The sequence below is a fragment of the Micromys minutus genome (genome assembly GCF_963924665.1).
Source record: "Micromys minutus genome assembly, chromosome: 15".
In the NCBI taxonomy this organism is placed as follows: domain Eukaryota; kingdom Metazoa; phylum Chordata; class Mammalia; order Rodentia; family Muridae; genus Micromys; species Micromys minutus.
Window position 1 is genome coordinate 21,919,212 of NC_137984.1, and position 23,883 is coordinate 21,943,094.

The 23,883-nt window shown below is 38.2% G+C and overlaps 1 protein-coding gene and 1 pseudogene across 2 annotated transcripts in view; both read right to left on the reverse strand.

Annotated features, from left to right (window-relative positions):
• The window catches only part of CPB1 (carboxypeptidase B1), a gene marked incomplete at both ends in the record, with an annotated part of 23,364 nt that extends 833 nt beyond the window's left edge, over nt 1-22,531 (reverse strand). The window contains 10 exons of the mRNA XM_080929315.1: nt 1,507-1,591; nt 4,165-4,367; nt 5,217-5,307; nt 5,389-5,499; nt 7,016-7,117; nt 7,809-7,910; nt 8,004-8,103; nt 15,582-15,706; nt 22,298-22,373; nt 22,467-22,531. Of these exons, the coding sequence (XP_080785441.1) occupies nt 1,507-1,591; nt 4,165-4,367; nt 5,217-5,307; nt 5,389-5,499; nt 7,016-7,117; nt 7,809-7,910; nt 8,004-8,103; nt 15,582-15,706; nt 22,298-22,373; nt 22,467-22,531 (1,060 nt within the window). The remainder of the gene's footprint in view (nt 1-1,506; nt 1,592-4,164; nt 4,368-5,216; nt 5,308-5,388; nt 5,500-7,015; nt 7,118-7,808; nt 7,911-8,003; nt 8,104-15,581; nt 15,707-22,297; nt 22,374-22,466) is intronic.
• LOC308430183 (chromobox protein homolog 3-like) lies at nt 12,024-12,574 on the reverse strand (annotated as a pseudogene). Its single transcript has one exon. The product of its transcript is annotated as a chromobox protein homolog 3-like (transcript).
• Nucleotides 22,532-23,883: the final 1,352 nt, after the last annotated feature.

Here is a 23,883-nt window from a genome sequence, read left to right on the forward strand (position 1 = left end):
GGGAAGTCATGGGCTCATCTTTAGAGATGCTGGGACAAAGGAAAGACATTGTCCTTGCCCTGTATTGGCTTATAGACAGTGGTAAAATAAGCCTAATTAAGCTCGAGTGAATAAACCCATGGTTTGAAAATAGGTGAACAAGCAAGCCATCTCTGTCATAAGCACCTTATGAGAACCCTTACTCATAAAGGCCACAGAAAGTACCACTTTTCAACAAAATGTACACATTTCTGAGCTTTAGCAAACACGACACAGCTCATGCCCAAGTCTTCTTAGCTGCAGTCATCAACAGCCCCTTGATGACAGGACTGGGTCTTTTTACTTGTATATCTTTTTGATCCTTCCAGAACTTGGCCAAAAAGAAATCAGCAGAAGGCAGAAGAAAGTGAAGATGGAAATAGAAAATTGGTCCTGCAGAATGTACCTTTTAAGAGAACTTCAGACTGTATGGTGACAACCATGCTGGCGTCTAGCTCCACCTAGTTCTTTCTGCTGTCTTTATGAGTGCTGCGTGTGTGCAGAAGCTGGTGTTAAATCTCTTAGAACTGGAGCTACATGTAATTGTGACTCAACCATGTGGGTGCAGGTCAATGAACCCAGGTTCTCTGTAAGAGCAGTTTCATTCTTGTATCACATAAGTTCTAGTCCCCTCCTTTCCTCTTTCCCTTATGACCTACTCCCTATTACTCTCCTAGGCTTTTCTCTACTTGGCTGGAATGTATAGACACTGGGTCTGGAGTACCTGAATTATGCAAATACCCATGTGTGTAAAGCTAAGATTTGCCTGTGGGAGAGAACTCATGGCCTTTGTCTTTGTAATCTGTGTAACCCTATTCCATGGATCTTTTCCAGTTCTACCACGCTTTATTCAAATTGGGTGATTTCAGTTTTCTTTATGGCTAAGTAAAATTCTACTATGTATGTCTTGCTGTGCATTTCTTTTACTTGCTTGCTTAAGTAGAAGAATTGGGCTCCTCTGAAGGGCGAGCTACTTCCTCAGTTCTCCTTCCTACCCATGGTCTTTTTATAGAGAAATGACTCCCTGCTTTGTTCTTATCCTTCAAGGATCCTTCAGTGATACCTCCAAGTCACCACCCTAGGAATAAGATATCCATCCAAACACAGGGCACTTGATTGAGGTGTGTTCTTACTTTGTCACCTAATGCTGTACCTCTTAGTACCAAGATCACTATGATCACTTCTTCAAAGACTGCCTTGGTCTTTCTATCTTTTCCAATTTTTCTTTCCCACTTCTCTCTTCTGCATTTTATTTTAGCACCTACTGAGAGCTTGGTACATAGTAGATGCTCAAAAGATGCATACAGGAAGCAGAGGTTACTGTGGTTTGGAAAGGCTATTTTCTATTGAGTAGAAAAATATATATACTATACTTAAAAATGCTATGAGGCAAAAGTGCTTTAAATGGTGAGAAAAGAAGGACAGTGGGGAGCATTGTTTCTTTTTAGATAAGCATTTTCTTTGCATAGTCCTGAACCCATGACTCACAGATTGTGGTGGCTCCTGGGCCATACGTGTACTTGGTGCCATGCAGAGAGGCAAGCTCCTTTGCTGCAGCTTTCACCAGGGCATTCTGTAGAAGAACCATCAGCAAGTGAATAAACAAAGGCAACGATGTCAAACAAACACATACCCTGTACACTTGTGTCAAAAAACAAAGACATTTATGGCACATTTAGATGAATATTTTATGCTTTCCAGCATCTGTTTCAGTTCTGCCATCTGAGTGATATTGAGATTTATAAGATTTCTTGAGATTTATCTTGTGAAAGAATGTCCTCCCCACAGCCCTCCACGAGCACTCAGGCTGAAGCTCTTTCATTTCAATTTTGCAGGGTGGAAGAGCAAAGCAAGCACCGGGAAGTTCTTACATGCTATGCCCAGAGGTTATTGATGTCATTGCACAGAAACAAAACATAGCTGAAAAGGCAAAGAAAACAACCATGACTTGACAATGTGGTTGGTCAAAAGCCACTTGAGGATGGCGTGAATTAGGGCTGGAGCATTAGCAGATGAGCACACATGATTGTACAGGCAAGTCTTTTGGAGGAAATTGCTCTGAGACTCATATTAGCTTTGAAAGGCTGTTATTTTATTGGTGTTATACATGGATGGAATGTTCAGCTTGGTTTTTAAGGTTACCTTGTCATGTAACTTTAATGGCTCCAACTTCCTCTTTTGGTAAAAAGACTTATTGTGAACCCTAATGTCTGTCTTGAGTTTCATCTCACACTTCTGAGGTAGAACTTCCTGGATGGCTCCTTACACCTCTCTCCTTCTTCTTACCTCTGTATTTGGATACTCTTCTTTCCTAACTGGGATGGCGTTTTCCTCTCTTTACTTAAACAGAATTTCTTTTCTCTCAGGCTGACTTTCACCTTTTTTGGGGGAAATTTATGAGAAAAGTTTTGTATCCAGCCTATAATTACATCTGACACTGGATTATTATTACAAAGGATTTATTTATATTGCCCGAAAGCACTGATTTCTAAGTATACAATTTTGGACCCTAAACCATTCTTTTGATGAGTATTTATTTATTATCCAAAAGATAAAAATAACCAGAAAAAATAACAGTCCTCTGAAGAACTATTAGCTGTGGTGACAGATTTAAAATACCTTTCAATTTGTCAGCACTGTCATTCCCTGTCTCTTCATTAACATTTGAGCTAATGAGCAAGAAAAATAGAATCCTGTAAAGCTGGATGTGGTAGCCACACTTTTAATCCCAGCATCACAGAAGCAGAAAGATCTCTGTAAGTTAAAGGTCAATTTGGTCTACACAGTAAGCTCCAAGTCAACAAGGGCTACATGAGGCTCTGTCTCATAAATAAATAAATAAAAACATAAATAAATAACATAAAAATAAAATTAAACATAGAAAGAATGGGAAAAAGGAAGGAAGGGGAAAAGGAAAAGAAGTAAGGAAGAGGAAAAAAAGAAGGAAGAGAGGGAGGGAAAGAGGGAGTGAAAAGGAAGGGGGGCAGATAAATCAAAAAAGCAAGAGATTCTTGTACCATCTTTTGGGATCTTTCTTTCTGTAGATCTGCCTTGGCCAGCTCATGTATAATAGTTATATAATTTATATTTTATTTTGTCATATTCCAATTATCCTTGAAAACAGACAGGATGCTGTTTGTTTTCTAGTTAGAGGCAGGGAGGAGGTGATCCATTGGAAGAGGACGTGGGGAAAAATTGGGAGAAGCAAAGGGAGGTAAAACATAATCAGTATATATTATATGAGAAAAGATCTATTTTTAATAAAAGGAAAAAAATTAAAGTGTGTCTTTGGAAATTGTGGCAATCTAGGAAATTTAGTAGTGGCCACTACCTCTAGGCTAGGCTCTACCCTACCATTAGTGTCAGTTTGTCTAAGCTTTCATGTCCAGGTTGGAAAATGGGAAACAGACCAGAGACTATTTTATAGTTTTTAATGCGGAAATGTCCTTGTGTTCTGAATTGGCAATTCTGGGTTCACTCCGCTTTATTCTGGCTTAGTGTGTGAGGTGGGACAAGGCGCTCAGCTGGTATTCTTCTAGCTCCCTGCCTTTCATCTTGAAGCAGTATATTATTATTCATTATTGTTGTTAACTAGTCTGTGTGTATCAACCAAGGATTGTGCTATTTGTCATAACCGATGAATGCAGCCATATATGGCAGTGCCCTAGCCCTACTCTCTACTCTCTTTCTTTACTTCCTGACTGCCAGACCCGTCTCATCCTTCTGTCCTGCCTTCCCTGACATGGTGGACTTTATCTTCTCTGGAACTGTAAGCCAAAATAAATCTTTTTTCCCTTAAGTCACTTTTTGTCAGCATATTTTATCACAGAAATAGGAAGTAACTAATGCAATCATTACTGTGGTATAGGTAAATGGAGCTACTGCCATTTGCCTATTAGTAAATAAGCCACATTCATTGAGATTGTTCCCTGTATCAGAATTCCATTAGTTTCATTCAGTTTATCCAGAAAATTTAATTTCTTAGTATATACGTATATATGTATATACATACATAATACTATGCACACATACAATTTCTACTCTAGAAACTAATAAGGAATTGTTCTAACAATTTTTTTTTATCATAAGTAGAATAAAAAACACTTTCAACACTGAAATGGTCTCCCTCTCAGTGCACTGACTCACCAATTCCTCATGGTTCTTCGGCAGCTTATAGTCATAGGAGTAAGGGTACAGCATCATCTGCGAGTATGAGTGGATTGTCAGGTACGCTTTGATGGAGGACAGGTGCTGGCGGATGAAATCTGCCAGGGCCTTTGTCTCTTTCTCAGACTCTGGGGTTGGTCCACAGAAAGTTTCAGAGCAGGGACTCCGAGAAGCTCCCACTTCTGAAAAAAAAAAAAAGTGTATTTCTGTTAGTGGCCAATGGTCACCTACTGAAGTCCTCATAGAAGATGTGAGGTATTTCACATCTTCAGTTAGGAAGCTAAATAATATAAGGTGTTTTCTTAAGATTCTTCAACAGTTCTTCATGAGTTTTCATCTGTGTGTAATCTATCCATCCGTCTGTCTATCTATCTATCTATCTATCTATCTATCTATCTATCTATCACTTATCCATCTATCTATGCATATATTAGGTTGATATATTTTTAAACTAACATAATAAGAAATTACAAATGAAAACACTAACATCATTACATTATAGATATACATTAAAACCATCGATATTTATGAAATACAGGTAGTACCCATGTGCTCTCTGTACGTCAGTCGGCACTGTATAGATTCATACACAGTGATATCAAGACAGTAGGATCAATCATTAAGTGAGATACTTCTTATTATTCATGTCCATGACAAAATCCTGTTACTATAATCACTGAATCGCATTGCAATTTTTAAAGTGATCGTTTATTTGTTTTTGTGTATAAGTTGTCATTTGATTTGACTCTGTAAATAAATCACACACATTGATGGATTGCATCAGGTGTTTTAGTTGTGCATTTACAGAAATTAATGTATCTAGTAACACAACATAGAACTTTGCACCATATTTTTTGATCAAATGAATAAATAAACTACTCTTTGTGCTATGAGAAAGTTAGAATTGCAAAACATAAAACTTGGTGGTTTTTCTTGTTTTGAATATTGACCTAATGCTTTTCATACTCCTTTATCTCTTATGTTCTTTAATGCTGTATATAAAATGGTTATCTAGACATATATATACTCACCACACCAGCCAGCATTAAAATTTCTGTTGGGGTCTACACCAATGCAGGAACTTCCAGCTGTAGTAGAGCGGGTTTTTCTCCACATTCGGTCCTGAAAGTAGATTATATAGTTAGATCAAAAACTATAGGAAGTAACAGTGTGAATTTCACAAGTCCCTCTGGGATCACGTACCTTAGTCCAGGTGTAGACATATCCATCAATGTTGAACACAGGCAGAACATAAAAGTCCAGTTCATCAAGAAGCTGTTTCATGTGGATCTCTTGTTTGTAGGTACGGACGGCCTGCATGTGAATAGTAATACAGAATTTCATGGAAGAATGGAATGGATGATACTGTCAAAATGTACATGGCCAGGGTGCAGTTGACTTTGGTAATAGAAGCAGATTCTCTGCCTCATTGCCAGCCTGCATTTAAATCCAACATTTTCCTAAGCTTTCTTGAATAAAGCATTGCTAATTAATTCAGAAGTTCTTTGAACGAAGGAAATTGGGTTTCATATAATAGATCCTTATATTTTAAGAGCATATTAATATAAAGTTTTATATTTAGAAAAGAGCTATAAAAATAATTCAGGGAGTTCCTACACATTTTTTTAAAATCTAGCTTTCCCTAATGTTACCTTTTTTTTTTGCTATATAGTATAGGTATCAAAGTAAAGGCATTAGCATGGACACAATATTATAAGCTAAACTTCAGATTTTATTTAGATGTCACAGTTTTTTAATCAATGTTCCCTTCTGGTTCTTACAAAGAGGCTCACTTTGTCCCTCTTCTGTTTCTCTCTTTCTTGGGTCTCATGTTGCCCAGACTGACTTAAACTTGCTAAGTAGTCAAGCTTGTCCTTGATTTCTTATCATCCTGCCTCTGTTTTCCAAAGCATTGGGATTATAGGCTTGGGCCAGAATAGACAGCTGCCATATTTCCTCCTTCTCCACTGATGTATGAGGATTTTCAATATTTTCTCATCTTTTATAACTTCCACACTGTGGAAAGCATGGGTTAGGTTGTTTGGCAATTGTGCGGAGATTATATATTTAGAAAAGGTTACAAAGGTCACCTGTCTTACATGATATTACGATCTTACTTCACACTGGTGATATTATTCTTAAGAACTTAGCTAAAATAGCTTTTTTCTGAACGTTTTCTATTGTCAGTTTTCACTTTGTAATTACTATGTGGTACATACTTTGTGGCTCTGAAAATGTCTTATATCTTCTTAAAGTTTTATACATTAAGTTTTGCACACTTAATTGGATTTGCTGAAATCATTATTACCATGAAATTCTAATGGTGATTTTGGTCATTATTTGTGGACATATTGTTTGTAATTATCCTATGAGAAATAGTTATTTCTTTTTATTTTTATGAAATATATTCATATAAATTTGAATGCATGCACATTTTAAAACTTGAACATTTCAGCTTATCAGGAGAATTCATGGACAGTTGCTGATTTATCCAGACTGACCAATTTTTAAGGATGAATCACTATTTTAGCTGTCAACTAGTCTACCTAAGGCAGGTGAGAAAGTGTAACAGTGAAATCGAAATAAATCCAATTTTCTAATTTAAAAATGCATGTCATACAAAGGTGTGCTGATAAGTGTTAAAACTAATTTATTCTAATAGAAACTTGAAATTGTGAATTGCGTGTGTCTCTGTGTGTCTATGTGCATATTTCTGTGTATGTGTTCTATGGTGTGTACACGTGTGTATGTATGGATGTGTACATATGTCAATTTTCTTATATTAGGTTATAAAGGCATTAATTGAAATGAATACTTCCTGTTAACCCACCTCTCTCACAAACCACTGACAGAATGCTGGAGAAATCCACTCTCTTGCATGGAAACCACAGTCGATGAAGATGGCAGGCTTATTTGGTTTAGCTTTGCCAATCTATTGTGAGAGGAAGGCAAAGGAGAAGCGTTATTTACTACAGGGCACTCAGGCGTTAACATCCACTCCCTCTGGATTCCACAGGCGAATCCTGACAGCATCTAGTGATGTCCAACACTCAAACTGTTCTTGTCTCTGAACGGCCACTGTGTTTACGCTGGAAGTTTGCATTACTATTAGGCTTGTCAAACCCACATTGCCACCAAAGGCTTGGTTACCCTGCCTACCTGTATTCCACGGCACTTCTCAGCGACCGTTATTAGGTTGATGACTAATTATCAGCAGTTATAATTGTTGCTAAGCTCATGAACATTTCTACTCTCCCCACTTGTTTCTTGACTTTTCATCTTGTCTCTGGGATTTCACGACAAGTATGGCATTCTGGGGTGTTGGAAACGAATTTTGGTGTTCCTTGTAATGTGGTCTGATAAATACAAATAGCCTGACAGACCACTTGCCAACAAAAGCTTGCAACTTGCAAATGGACTTGAAAAGCACATCTGGGAGAGAAGAATTTCATCACAGGTGACCAGCATTTACAGGGATGTGGCATTTAAAAGAATGCTCTTAAGAATCCAAAGAATTTGCACTATAGAGTGTTTTCTTTTTGATAAACATGTCTGTGAAACAAATGCTAGTGAGTCAGAATTCACTGATTTAAACCACTCACGTCATGTTTAAAAATTGTTACCTTGAGGACATGCATGCTACGCCCTTCAAATGTGGTTCCAATGACGGTATGGGAGACAAGGTCTGGATTATCAGCGGCAGTTTGTTGGATCCATGCCTCTATCTACCGAAGGGAATTGTGTTTGGATTAATGAAACGTTGTCACTTAAACCCCCAAGCCCTCAAGAAAAGTAGCAGAATCAGGCACATCCCATACCGTTTCCCACTTGTTGTATTTGGTGTAGCTGTGTCCGCTTGCACGGGCGGGGTCATCGAACTGGGCTTCCACAACGTGTCTCACGTTGCTTATCAGTACCCTGGATGAGTCAAAATGGGTGTTTTTGAGTGTGAATATATATTTTTTTTCCAGGGAGCACACATGAAGCCAAGAACCACTGCTTCAGAAGTTGCTTTGGTACCTCTCACTGACTCACATGTTGCCTTTTGACTTTTACTGAGGTCTTCAGGCTGAGCTACTCATGAAGATTCTGTCATAGGTTATAAAAAGGGAGCCATCGAGGACACCTAGGGGCATGAGTAAGATGGAAATTTCCAGGGTCTATATGTCACATACCTCAGTGACTCCAAACACCGAAAATTTTTCTTTGATACCCAGACACTTGCCTTGGGCCTTGGGCATCCACACAACAGTGCATATTTGACACATATTTGTTTTGTTTTCTTTTTTTAAAAAATTATTTATGTACACGAGCACACTGTCATTGTCTTCAAACACACCAGAAAAGGGCATTAGAACCCAGTAAGGTGGTTGTGAGCTACCATGTGGTTCCTGGGAATCGAACTCAGGACCTCTGGGAGAGTAGCCAGTGCTCTTAACCACTGAGCCATCTCTACATCCCTACTTTGTTTCTTAAACCTGATTTTTTCCTGATTTTATCACTAAATGCCAGATGTCCCAGAAACCTACTTATTATAACCAAAGTAATGTAAGAATTGGCCACTGGGTGCCGGTCTTTAGGATTTTAGGAAAGCAACTTGCTGGTTGGAAGTTCAGAAATATTAACATCACTAAATATTTATTAGGTAAATAACATTGGTTTTAAACAACTAGTGTATTTACTGTTTGGCTGACTCTATAGTCTAATAGATCTATAAGCAATGCAATATTAAAACTGAAGACACAGAACCCCAGAGACCTGCCTATTTATATTTAGTTGGAAATTCCTACGTGTGTGTGTGTGTGTGTGTGCACTTGTGTATTTATCTTTATTTCTCATTATTACTTTGAATGGAAAGTATACTTCAAAGGAAAAATATTTGATTGACAATATCCTTGATAACCGAATATTCTAGAACAAAGCAAAAACTTCTGCCATTAACAGTCAAGCTGGCCTTCTCTGATATGAAAGCATTTCAGGCAAACATAAAAGTCTCCTCTTCCTCTCCTAGCCTCCAGGGCACCTACCAGAGACACTCTCTGGACCGTTCATGGAGTCCCCCTCCCTTTGTTGAATTTGGGTACGAGCTTGTATCAGTTTGTGGAAAATGCAGTAAATTAATAATACTACATGACTTATTGGAGTTCTTGCCAATTTTGTTTTTATGAATTAACTCTCCTAATATTTAAAAGATGAAAAGGAGCAAGTGTTAGAGCAGCACCGGAGCCTCACACAGGTCTCACGGAGCCGGAAGGAAAAGAAGAAGTCTGAAGGGGAGATAGAAAGAATCGTGAACTGGGAATAAAAAGGTCAAGGTTTGGCTAAATTTATGTATTGACTTCAGAAAAGTCATGCACTGCCGGCTTTAAATTCAAGTTTTTAGAATGGAACGTTTGATTAGCGGATACTCAGTGACCTTTTAAGTTCTGAGATGAAATTGGTCTTGTTCATTTACATAGATGCCTTTGAAACAGATGAAAAACCTTCTTATTTATAACCTTTATAAACTAAGAAAACATAGAGATACTAAACCATGGGCTAGAAAAAAGATTGGGAAAATGACCTTCAATGCAAATTAGTAACAAAAACATAGTCAACCAAAAACAGAACAAGCAAGACAAAAATCTAAAAACAAAAAGCAACCAACTGGCAGAAGACAGTTCTCTGTCAGTATCATCCCATGGAAAGAACAAATCCTCCTAAACACAGGGGAAATTCTCCGAATGGAAGATGGATCCAGTGGACATGGCAAGTGCTGTATACTCTGAGGTCTATGTTCCTAGTGTTTGGACCTGAGCCCAGGGCCTTGCAGGTGCAAGGTGGATGTGCAGTTAGGCTGTATCCCTAGATTTTAAAAATTACAACGTAGTGTGCTACACAATATGTAACTTACGTGGTTTCTCACTAGGTGCTCGGAAAACTATAACCTAAGTTAATTGCTCCTCCATTCTACAGATGCAAGTCTTTCTGCAGACGTCTATTATATAAAGCCATAATCACAGCAATTGCTGATACTCAGCTATCAGTGTTGGGTGGGGTAACAGCAAAGCTCGCAGAACATTTAGCTATCCTTTTAATGCAGCTGAATGACTTAGTGAAGGCTCAGTAACTATGAAAGCCTGCCTGCTGGTGGTGCTTTGTTGCAGGAAGAGGCATTCATTTAAAGTTCTTACACTGAAAGTCAACATTTTAATCATAGCAACAAGGTATAAAACCAGTTTAAATTAATAATATAAATAAAAGCAAGTAATAGCAAAGATAGCCCTTGCACCTTGGGAAAGGGCATCAGAAGATTTGTATCCTTTTCAAATTTTAGTCAGATCATGAATTATCATAAAGAAAATTTTAAAAGTCTCTGCACAAAGAAAGATAACTTGTAGTTTTGCATTCCATGTTGTATCACTAGATATAGAGATACTGTGCACAGGATACTGTTGGTTAGGTTGAAATGCACTGCTAATATCTTGGAAGCTGAGGCTCACCTCAAATGATTGCTTGCAGAATTCTGGTGAGTTGGCTTTATTAGATTTATAATAATTTATACAAAATATTATTGTAACAATTAGGTAAAATTTCAGATGCTTAAAACAATGCCTCTTAAGGACAACATTGTGGCTATAAAATACACAGACATACACAATATACTTTCTTTTTTTTAAAGGAATATAAAACTATTTATTGACCACTGTTCACCATTATTTATGATAAAGTAAATATACAGTTGGATGACATTCTGAAACTACAAAGTTACTTTTCTGGCTCATTAAACCATATACAAAATACTGAAAAGATTGATCCTACTAGTAAGGAATGAGTCAGGGTAAAGAAAAGCATGCAGGTCATTAATTGATATTAGCAAATTTTGTTCACTCAGTCAGCAGGTCTTAAATTGCCAACATCAGCTCCAACCATGATTCTATTTCCACATTAAACAGATTCCATGAATCATAACCTTTTAGTACAGATTTTAACTTTCTGCAAAGGAATGTTGGCTCATCAGAGGAACCTTTACAAGACTGGCTGATGGGGTCCTGCCTCTGTAGACCAGCTGGCCTCTTTAAGTCAGAGCTCTAGAGCGCTGGGATTAAAGGTGTGCACCACCACACTTGGCCCAAGTCTTGTTACCGAATCACACTACTACTTTTTCTAATTCCATTTTCTGAAGGGGGAGTTGATATGGACAACATTCTGTAAATAAACAGCTGTATTTACTTGATAATACATCAATTCTCATGTGGTTGCTTTTCAACTCTCCAATAAATTAGACTCTGCTTAATCTGAAAGGTTATAGTTTAGGAACATGTTCACAATGATGAAATCTCATCAACTTGTGTTTTCTTGAGTTGTTTTGAGTATTAAAAACAAGACAAAACAAACAAGTTATGTGTTCTATGTATACACCGCATAAGAACAAAAACCCCAGAATGGTCCTTCTGTGTCCCAGTTAAAAATAAGTTCTGACCTTAGTAATGACTGTAAATTCTCCCCAGCGTTTAAGAAAAGCTATTCTTCAAAGCCGAGGAAATACAACATGGTATCAAATATTCTATTGTTAAAGGAAGCCACTACAGAAAGCTCTTACTTGCTCAAATGAATCAGTGCCTTTTGATGCTGAACAAAACCCAAAAAATATCCCAACTACTGTCAATACTTTTAAAACCAGCATATCAAACTTGATTTTCATTAGAATGCTATATTTCCACACTAGTAATTCAAAACCCAAGATTCAGATTATATATATATATATATATATATATATATATATATATATATGTATATATATGTAGAAATATAGAATATATATATATATATATATATATATATATATATGCAAACAATTACTGTGCTTCTTCTTCAGGACAAGAATGCCAAGTCAGCCTCTCCTCATAGAAGGCAATGGCAATCTGAGGACACTTCATATTCGCCTCCTTTGCCAGAACCAAGTCAGCCTCATCTGAGTCTTTCCACTTCATGAGAAACATTAACTCTCCACTGCTGTCTGTGGCAACAATTATTCGTTCAGGATAAAGACCCCTGGCAAAGCCCCTGGTTTGTCAGCGCGTCTCTTTTCTTCTTCTATTTGCTATCATCAGATTCACTGTCAGATAAAAATTTCCTTTTTGTACCATCTTTTTCTTTACCAGCTTTTTGAGAATTAAGAAACAGTTCAATTAATTCTGGACAATCTAAATTTTCTTCTGGTTCCCAAGTATTATCAGCATCTGTGAACCCCTTCTACTTCAGGAAAATACTCCACCTTCCCATTCACTACAAGACGGTCCAGTACCTTTTCTACCACAAATTCTTCAGGCTCTGCCTCTTCAACTTTTTTACTCTTTCCATTCTGTTTCTTTCCCATTTTTTGCAATGTAGTTTTATTGGAGGCCATTTTTTAAATTTAGTCGGAGACTTGAAGAGTTCACCGCTCAGACACTCAGGGCCGTGGATCCACCACAATATACTTTCAAAAGCTTTTTATGTTAGTGCCAACCAGTTTCTCTTTCATTAAGTGAGCAAATTAGATCTTTGTGACTCTGAATAAAGTACAGAACATTATGGCTGGAAAGGAAATGTAGACATGGTGTAATTTATCAAAAAGTTTTACCTGCTTAATTCTTTTTATTAATTAGAAATATATTTTTTAAAATTTAATGTGCATGAGTTTTTTGTCTGCGTGTATGTCTATGCACCATGTGCATGTAGTGCCCATGAAGGCTAGAAGAAAGCATTAGATTGCTTGAAACTAGAATTACAGATGGTTGTGAAATATCATTTGGCTACCAGGAATTGAATCCTGGGTCTTCTGCAAAAGCAGCCAGTTCTTGAAATTGCTGAGCCATCTCTCCAGCCCTACAAAGTTCTTCAGTATGTAGGAAAAAATGGTGATGCAGGCAGTCAGCAACATACGATCTCATTCTGATTTGAATAAGGGGAGAGACAACCATTTCGGAATCTTTGGGAAGCAATTTTGTAACATACAAAAAAAAGCAGAATGTCTTTTACTGTTCACCTTAGCATCAGACCAGAGACTAAACACTGGTGTATTCGGTCTTCTGTATTTAAGGATACAATGTTGGCACATGGAACTACAGTTTATCTTTCTTCCTGAACACATTTTGAAATTTGGCCCATGATAACTCAATGTCTGACTGACATTTTTGAATGCTAGAAGTTATGTTGAAGAGTGTGTGAACCACTGAACAGATCCAAATCATATTTTCATGGGACTTACTCAGTTGATGGTCTGTGTATACACACAAATGTTTAAATCCAAGTTCTTGCCAGTGAGAAACTAGCTGATACAAACTACCCTGTGGACTAATAATAGGGTATATAGTGCCTGTGACTAGCATACCTATTGCTGGAGTGATCTTCCATGATTCCCGGGGACTTACTTATTATTCAGAAAATTGTATGCTGCAGAAAAAAATGCAAACCTTAACAAGATCTAAGCCCAAGGCACATTCTACACTGCAAGAAGCATGCACCTATGATCAATTGAAGTCTGTGTCTAAAAAAAGAAGAGAATCCTTTACTTGATGCTGTTAATGAGGACTGATGGGAGCTCAGAATCATTTCACTGATGCAAAATACGAACAGAATCAAGACATCCTTTTAGTCTCTCTGGATATAGCTCATGGCCCCTGCTCTTTCTTTGTTTTCTGGAAGAATTCTATAGAAACCCATCTTTAAGCAGCTTATCGAGGCACATCAAGCTGAGATTTTAGAAGTCCTTACTAGAAAATGAGAATAAAATATCAGACGTGTCCCTTAATAACAATTTACAACTTACAAGGTCTTATTTTGCTTTTAAAAGGATAGTCTGTTTAATGTTGCTTTTTGATATTCTCATGAATAAGGATCAGAGAAATAAGTCGGATACAGCATGACAGTAGAGCGAAGCAGCGGTTCTGTAATATCTTCAAACTCATCATATTGGGCTGGAGAGATGGCTCAACAGTCAAGAGCAGGCACTTTTTTTTTTTTTTTGAAGACCTGAGTTTGGCTCCCTGTACCCACATCAGGAGGTCCATAACAGCCAGAACCTCCATTTCCAGAGGCATTGACAGCCTCTCTGGCCTCTGTGAACACCATACTCATATATACAAACCCACACTCATACGCATACATATGTATAAGAATAAGTAAATAGAAAGGCAAGTGCATTTTCCCTCATTGTAGAACAGAGTAGAACTCATAATAGTGACAATACTATTAATTGCAAATAATAGTATGCTGTTGGTTTATCAGTGTCATCTTTTCTCTTTATATCCTCATCCTGTAGGTTAGGAAACTGAGGCTTGCGAAGCTTAAGCTGTTCTCAAGAACATGTTCCTTGACCATGAATACTATTTTCTCCATTTTTAACATGCAAACATACTGACAATTCTGTAGATATTATTTTTTTAAAACATAATGAAAATTTGAATGTACAGATGGCCAAGGATTGATGGATAAGCATCATCCTGGATTGGAGCTCTAGGAGTTCTTTATGTTCATACTTGGTCTATGCCTGGATTAAATGTTCTGTGTTGTCCTGCAGTTGTTACCAAGTCAGCATGGTCTCTCTTTTAACTTCAAGCTGCAACACATCATCTGCTGTCTGCCTATGCACCACTCAGTTCTTAACTGAAGCTTCATTTTACAGGTCTTTTGTCTGTGAGCCAAAGGCTTTATTCATTCTGCTTATTTTCCTGTGCTCTGCTCTTTTGAATTTGTATCATACACCACCACACTCCTTCCCTTATAGTTTATCTGCTTCTAATGTATGTAAAGTCTTAGCCAACCTTTTGTGTATCTAAGGAATCGGGCATTTAATATCTATTTTTGGGCATCAGCCAATAGACAACTTTCTCTTCTTTGAAGGACATTCTCACTTGAAAGATGACCTAACACTGTAATACTTTGGGAGGAGCAGTCTAACCAATTTATGCAACTGTACTCTTGTTATTGAATCCATGTTCTTTTCTCTTGGCCATTTTTAAATGTCTCCTGATACCAGTGATGGCGTCTTTAAAAAGAATATATTATCTTTAGCCTTATTCTTAAACTAAAGAAACACGAAGGGCCCCAACTGCCCAGAAGCGATGTGACTGGTCTCCCAGAGCGAAAATTTGAGGACAAAATTGTGCCAACATGATAATAGTGTTCATAGTTTAGCCTTTATCATTTTAAAAGCAATATCAGGTTATGTATTTGGCTGGTTCATGAATGTAGAACATTTTCACTAGTGCAATAACTGAAAAGTCACTAAGTCTTCATCCATGATGCCAGCTCAGCCATCACCCTTTTGTGGGAAAAAACCATAGTCTTATCCTCATTTTACCTTCACTGGGTCATTCACAGGCTTAGGGAAAAGGGGAAAGAATTCTAATATCCGTAAAGCATAAACTTACTCATAGGGAAGCTCATTCTCCTCCAGAAAGTTCTCCACATCGGCAACATCTTCTGCTTTCACATGAAAGTCAGCTGTACTGTGAGGTTTCACTTGTGTAGCAGAATCTGGTTTCCAGAAATCAATCTGAATAACAAAAGTATATGTAATAAACATCTATAGCTCAATGTCATGTTAGGATTTTGAGAGCAAATGAATGTTCTACTCCATATAATTATCTTGAAACTTAAATGATTCAGGTACTTTCGTATAAATATCTCCATTGAACTAATAAGGACCGACCAGTTAGATGTCAATAAAAATATCTCCAAGGCTAGAGATGTGGGTTTGTGGGTAAAAATGCTTATTGGATGAACATGAGGACCTGAATTCAAATACTGGGAGCACATTCTACAAAGACAAGCAGAGTGTCATTGTATGCGCCTGTATCCCATGTTTGGTGGATGGTAGGGAGAGTCGGGAGGATTACTGGAGCTTGCTGACCACCAGCCGCCAGCATCACTCCAGACTCAGTGAGAAATTCTGTCTCAAGGGACTAAAGTAGAGAATGATAGATCAGATAACAGACATCCCCCTCTGGACTTTTTGTACACAGCTAGGTGTATGTACTAGTAGTACATATTGCATTATCACAAACATGTGCTCACACACAAGTACATCCAGACATATATGCAAAACTTAAACTTCTTGATTTGCAAGAAGCACAAAGAAATGAATATTTCTCATAATCCCAGTTAATGGCAATATTCTTTAGCTACCTTCTACTGGTGTCCAATTCTATGCAACACTTGTCTGTTATAACAACGGTCTCTAAGGTAATGGGTAAAACTGCCAAACAATAGTAAATAAACTGTAATTCAAAAAGGTAGTGGAGAGAAACTGAGCCTTTCATTACTTTAATAGACTTATTTTCATAATCTTTGAACTTAGTTCTGTGAACGTCACAGTAACACAAGCCCAAGAGCTTCTTCCTGCTGTTTCTACTATGGCTGGAAACCAAATTCTCCTGAGGATCCAGCAGCACACTGAGATCTATAGCTTATTCACAACTGTATTGGAGTTTATTCCATAATGGGATTTAGGCTGATGACACAAAAGTACACAGAAAACACATACAGTATTTGTCCTCCTAAGGGAGGCTTTAGAGAAAATAGAAAATAGTCATGTAAATAGCTTAATTATTCTAATGCTTTTCCTTATGCGTACATCAGCACAAATATCCATTTTCATGGAAGAAGGTCAGCTAGGATGCACCGTGTTTTGTGTGCATGTTTTTCTGTTTCTTCTTTACACTGAGCAGAGGCCAGGAAGTCTGAGATGAATCTGACCTTGAGTCTTGATTTCCTATTGTGTCTCATTTGTTTAGATGCTTATAAGCTAGGCTCAGAGTGCAACTGTGAGTTCTACACACCGAGGCAGAGCTGGCGCACATGATACTTTTTAGGGGACTTGTAAGAAAAACTGGGAGAATTTAAAGATTGTACAGCCAGGGAAGGAAAGCTTTAAGTTGACCAAGTTTCTGGTGTACTTGAATGGAATCAGTTAACTATAGCTGGTCCTGTTGAACTTGAAACTACTGTACTAGTCCAATGGATTCTGAACCACCTTGGGGGCTATACCAGATGCCAGGTCAACAGAAGACACAGGCATGCAGTTCCAACAAGAGGGATTCCAGAAGAAGAGTGAAGAGTTCACATGAGGGACGGTTGAAGGCATACTACATCAATGAGTAGCAAAGGACTGGTTAAAGAAGAAAGTTGAAGTGGGGAGGGTTAGAACTAAAAAGAGACTGGTGACAGTGTAAAGGCAGACCACAGCAAGCACAGAGGAAGGTGAGGTCTAATGATAGAGAGAGAAACAATGACAGAAGAGAACAGCAATGGCAATTGAAAAGTAGAGAAAGCTTTTTTTTATTTTGAGACAGGGTTTCTTTGTGCATCAGCCATAGCTGATGACTCTGTAGACCAGGCTAGCCTCAAAGTCAGAGAGATCTGCCATCTCTGCGTCCTAACTGCTGGGATTAAAGGTGTATGCCACCTGTCTTAACAGTCCATTTTTGAACATTGGCTTTACATTTGCACGACTGTTCCTTCCATGTCAACTTGGTTGCAGATAAAGGGGTTTAGTATTGGAGTCCTCAAAGTGTCTGTGGACAAGATTGACAGAGACCATATCGTTCATAATTACCGGGACCTTTTAGTGTGCTCAGAACTCTAATTTGAAGAGTCAAATATATCTCCAGGTTGACAGGAGGTGCTGCAGAAACAACTCAGGACACAAACTGAACACAGACCCTGGGAGATAACTGTCTCAGCTTCCAACTCAGTGACCTCACAGGCGGGATAATTTTGAAATGTGTGGTTTGTAACATTTCCTGGAGATTCCCTGTGGGTTAAGCTTCAGTTGTCCTTTGTAGCAGTGGTTTAATAATGTTGGGTTGATTGCATTCCTTTCTCTCTATCACCCCTTCCCCATGTTTGCTTGGTTTTCACTGCACTTTTAAAGGGAGCTAATTTTCTTTTAATCTTGAATCAAGGTCTGTTTTGGAAGAATATTTATCAAATGTTAACTTTCTACTCAGCAACAAATGCCTGTATGATATGTTTGCTGATGGCCTGGTCAAATATTAGAACACTATTGTGTCTGTGTAATATTTCTTTGCATGTCTAGTGTAAGAAGAATGGATTCTCTCAGAGAGGTTATTATAACATTTGACAAAACTTGCAGGCCTAATTTGAGGCTGCGCAACATTTTCAGTTTGAAAGGCTAAACATAACTTAGCATTAGAGTGCTTACCGCACAGAGGAGAAGCTCTTGGTTTCCCTAGCCCTGCAATATAAATCAAGACAAGACAAAAAGCGAAAGATACCCTTTGATATAGAGGAGGTTGGTGTGAGCAGCAGTTCTGTCAGCATCTACCCATGTGGAGCACTGTAAGTGGGATGCAGACCTGGAGAGAGATAGACTCATTGCTTCCGAAGAAACGAAACCAGGAGCAGCACCACATCCTCACAGAAGCTGCCAATCACCATGTGGTTACAAATAAGAAACTCAAGTAAGAATGTAAGCAGAGAGTGTGTGAATTTCAGGGATTACAGTGACTTGAGAAAAGAGATGGGGGAAGCGGGGAGAAATCATGACACAAAATGTGAGAAGTTGAGTTGTACCAGCCACTGCTATAAAACTGGAGTTAAAATATTATATTACAGAGCACCAAGTGGTGGAGATTCACATGAAACATTAGTGGGGGAGGATAAAGGCCTATTCTTAAATCATAGTCTTACGAGAGTATCAGCCTGTTCATCCAGAGGATAGTTAACTTGAATCCTTACTAAAATAAGGTACTGTACTAGCACAAGGACAAGATAAGCAAGGTACCAATTTAAAGTTCAGTCTGGGTATGTTGTTTAGTTGGTACAGGGTTTGCCTTGACACACAGCTCTGGATCGTTTTTCCAGCCCTGCATCAAACTCTACATGACTGCAAATACATGTAATCTCCGGACATGGAAGGTGAAAGCAGGGAGATCAGTTTAAAGCTATTTTCTGTTACGTAGCATGATCAAGACCAGACTGGGCCACTGGAAGTATTGGTGCTGGGGACCTGTGGGTTTTCAGAAATCTGCACACATTTGTTTCACACTGTGGGTGGTTGGGAGTCAAACACCTAGTAGGGCTCTCATTTATCTTGAGGATTTTGTTTTCTTGTGTGTAAGTAAAGCAATTTCTAGTATAGGCCTAATTCACAGAGCAGGAGGAAACATTCTGCTATGTCAACAATAAAGAAGATAGTAATAATGTTACTTTAGACAGAGAAAAATAAACTTAAAACTTTAGAAATAGGGAACTTAAGAAAACACAGATGTGAGAAAGAAGGTCTATATGTTGATTGAGAGGACCAATATAATGTGAGCGCAAGGAGTCAAACAAAACCCTCACCCTGAAATCACAAAGGAAGAGCGGAAGTGTCAAGAGCCCTGTAGCTCTGAGCCTTTCAATGTACTGAAGTCTTAAAAGGATACCTTCAAAAGCTGGGAGGAAGGACACGCTGGCCAAGGATGAACAGAAAGATGAGATGCCCTTTGATGATCTTATCAGGAAGGCTACATCCCAGAATACACTGCACCTGCATGATCACTACAGAGGATTTAAAGCTTTGGAAAATTTATGTTGGAAAGAAAGCAAAGTATAAGAAGAAATGTGTACTTCCGGGCATTGAACTAGAGTGTGCTGCTGCAGCCGTGGGAGAGCTGGCCTGTTTAACCCTCCATTGGCTTCCACTTTTTCTAAGGTCTCTCAGCTTCCGAAGAGAACACTGAGGTGCGTGGTAGATGAGTTTGGAGTGATTATACTGTCATGGAAACTGTACTCAAAAGCTCTATCCAATGATGGCAGCCCTTAAGCAGTTCTGTGGTTCATCTTAATTATCTCTAAGTGGCCTACTCGTGTTCTAATTTAGACTCTTCCATCCCTCTACGGGAGATAGTGTTAACACCTTTACTAATGACGAAGGCTGAGGTGCAGAGCGGATCACAAGGCTACCTACAATTGACAAGGCCAGAAACTAAGCCCCGTGAATCTGAAACTAACCCCTGTGCATCTGAAACTAGTAAACGGGGAGAATCTAGGTGAAGAAAACAATATGGTCAGATAGCATCGAAGCACTGATTCCAGAGGACTGGGTCTGATTCCGAGCACCGACATGGTGAGTCACAATCACCTGACACCCCAGTCCTGGAAAATTTGATCTTGTTCAAAGGCTTTCGGTGGGTTGAAAAGAGGATGGAGGTTCTAGAGACTTGCAGGGGAATGAAGGAGTTCCTTGGGAAATTGATGAAGCAAAAGTAGCAGCCCCGGGACCTGTCATGAATTTCAATAAGCTCCAGTCAACTGGAATCAGATGCACCAGTGAATGCTCAGAAAAGGAAGGGCGATCCCTGGGAAATAGAGTGAATTGAAGCCAGAGTGAATGAAGCTCAGTTAACCTTATCTGGTGGTTAACTTTCACCTACCATATGTAAGCTCCCACTACTAGCCCAGTAGAATCTTGTTTTCAGGAGAGCATTTAATAAAGAATCTGCATTAATGTGCCTTTTCATAAGCCAGGTAGCCACACAGTGCTGTATCTAGATAACACCCCACTTATATTAGATAGCTGAACATGTTTTAAAGAGAGCAAGTTGATGAATCATTATTTAATGCCCAATATAGTACATTGGGGTCTGGCGATAAATGCATATTGATTAAATAAATTGTAATAAGGTCTCTTTGTGTGGTCTCCATACTAACTCTATATTTTCTTGGATTTATAAAAATAGGTAGGTATAGAAAAGATGGGATACCTTGTTTGAGGATGATTTGTGTGAATAAAATACGGTTTATATTGGACCCAAGTTTAGTAGAAGGAGAGTGTGCTCAAGGATAGTTAAGGTGTGAAAACATGTGCTAGGCCCCAGTAATCAATGTCTGTTATACAAATAAAGGCAGGAAATGACCCTGTAGCATGTATCCAGCCTACTGCAAATTCTGAAAGATTCATTTTCAAAATGAAATAGAAAGATTGAACTGTCTCTAGTTCAATAAACTTTAGAGGTAACTGATATCTGACTCATTGGTTCTAATGAGTCAATATTAGAAGGAAGGCACCTTCCTTCTTGATGTATTAAAGAAAACCAATGGTTAAGGTGTGAAGTGTTCCCATGACCCTGGAAGCAATTACCCAAGTTACAATGAAGACTGGCAGGCAGAGATGCTAGTCTGTAGGAGGAAATTCCAGATTTGAAGACAGGGTAATGTAGGTGACTTTATGTTCTCTTTCAACTCAACACTTCACATTTATGATTATGACACCTTCTACCTTTTACTGTATTTTGCTACATCTGCCTTAAAAGCGAAAACAGAAAGACACAGATAATAAATAGATACAGATATAAACATGAATGAATAGATGGATAGATACAGGGGTGGGTAGGTGGATGGTTGGATATATTGAATTGGGTGGGAGGGGTATATGGGTAGATTGACACCTAAGAACTAGGAGACTGTTTTAGCTTATATACTATGTAAGATTAAACAGCATAGACAAAAGCTATTTATGCTCAGAAGGAGATTTTTGCCACAGTATCCATGTAATGAAATTTGTATATTCTAACCCCATAAATATTTTTTAGGGGTAGCATGGTTTCACTGGTTTTAAAACAAAAGAAGAACATGGAAATTGGTTGTTCATGCTACCTTCTTTTTCTCTCTCTCAAAGTCACATCATTAAAACAACCAGAATCAAGGTCAGGAAAACTCAAGTTGTATGATTAAGAATGAAGGAAAATCAAAGGGGAAAGATGACACATGGCTTATGGAAATGAATGTGAAGTTGGAAAAAAGCCTGTTTTTTCATTCATTTCCAAACGGTCCGTTTTCTCCTTTGTCTTAGACAGGAAGCGGCTTGCATGTTAGATGATCTATGACCTCCAAGACAGAGCCAACTCATTTAGCTGTCACTGTCAGCTCTTCTAAAAGGTTGTGTGGATTTATAACACTGCAAGGCTTGACACAAGCTAATTTAAGCAGCAAAAGAAAGCACTGTGGCATTAAGTTGTTTCTGAGTTTTCTTTCTTGCATTTAAACATCCTTCAGGGAATATTTCATGTCATTGCTTTTAGATAGGATCAGAGGAAATCAGGCTGGGAAGTTAGTGGAAGGCAGAGAACGGCTACTTTACCTGTTTGGTGTTGGCTAACTCCTGAATTAAGCTGATGTGGTCTTCACCATGCACGCTGACGCGGAACACCCGGTTGCTGAAAGGTAGAACAAATGAATAGAAACTTACATTTCAGCAGTGTAACCAAGAGCCAGAAAAACTTGGAATTTGCAAGGAATTTTGGACCTACCCATCAAAGTGCTCCTCAGACGCATGAGCCAGGGCCACGCTCACCAGGGTCAGTAGCAGCAACATGGTACCAGTCTGCACTGTGGGGCAATCTGGGTCCTTCCTGCTTTTATAGCCCAGAGTGTTCTTTCTGTTATTCTCCAGACTGAAAAAAATGGCCACTATCAGATCTTGATTAATAATTTTCCTGGCACAGCTATTTTGGTAGGTGTTTAAAGCCTAAGAAGTTATCTTTCAAGCACCTGTAGAAAAAGCAAATGATCTCACGTTTACATTTAACCTAGAATCCTTAGTGTGTGGGGGTGTTGAGTACAATCTACACTGTACTCTTTATTTCCATTTTGATTTGAGAGTGACGTACAGAGAGTGAGATAGATTTAAATATGGTTAATGAGTGTTGGCAAATGTAAGTCCCAGAATAATTAACATTTCTGCGAAGGCAGAAGACATTGCCTCGCTTAAGTTCTGCCTAGCTTAAGTTGGCCCCTTTCCTCAAAGATACTTAAACTCTATTCAGGTAACTTCTATTGGAGTTTTTATCTTTATACTAATTTTGTCCACTCAAACTCCACAGAAATGAGATTATATTCTTCCTGCTCACAAGGACCATTTCACTGTATGAACATTCTCCAGTCTTCCTGTTTTTTTGTTAGTGAATACTTGTATCCTTTGTGACTTTGAGCTATTAAAAATAATACTTGAACAAACATTTTGCACAAGTCCTTTTGTTGACACATACTCTCATGTGCACAGCATATAGTTATCTGGGTTGAACAGATAAATAGTAATTTAGGTGCAGGGTTAAAATGATCCCAGCAAGCATTTCCCACAGTGTTTATATGGCTTTGGGTTTGACTAGTTTCCCTGAATTCTCCACATTTGTCATCTTTCATTTGCTAATTCTAGTGACTGTAAAATGAGTTCAAAATGATTATACATTGCATCTTCCCAATGTTTGAAGACGGCCAATGCCTTTTCATATGTTTAATGGCAATTTGTAAATCCAGTTTTGTGCAATATCTACTGAACTATTTTGAAAAGAAATTTATTGTTTGCTTCTTCTCTTCATTTTTTGTAGGACTTCTTTACATATCTTGAATCCATGTACTTTTAAATTTTTAAAAAAATTTTATTTATATTTTGTGTGGTGTGTGTGTGTGTGTGTGTGTGTGTGTTTTAGGGTTTGCTTCTTCACTAACAAGAAAACAGGAAAACTGGAGAATGTTCATACAGTGAAATACTCCTCGTAAGCAGGAAGAATATAATCTCATTTCTGTGGAGTTTGAGTGGACAAAATTAGTATGTAGATAAAAACTTCAATAATAGTTGCCTGAAGAAAGCGTGAATACATGTTCCCAAGAACATTAAAAAATTTTGTTGTGTGTGCACACATATGTGAGTGCAGTGACATGTGCTTG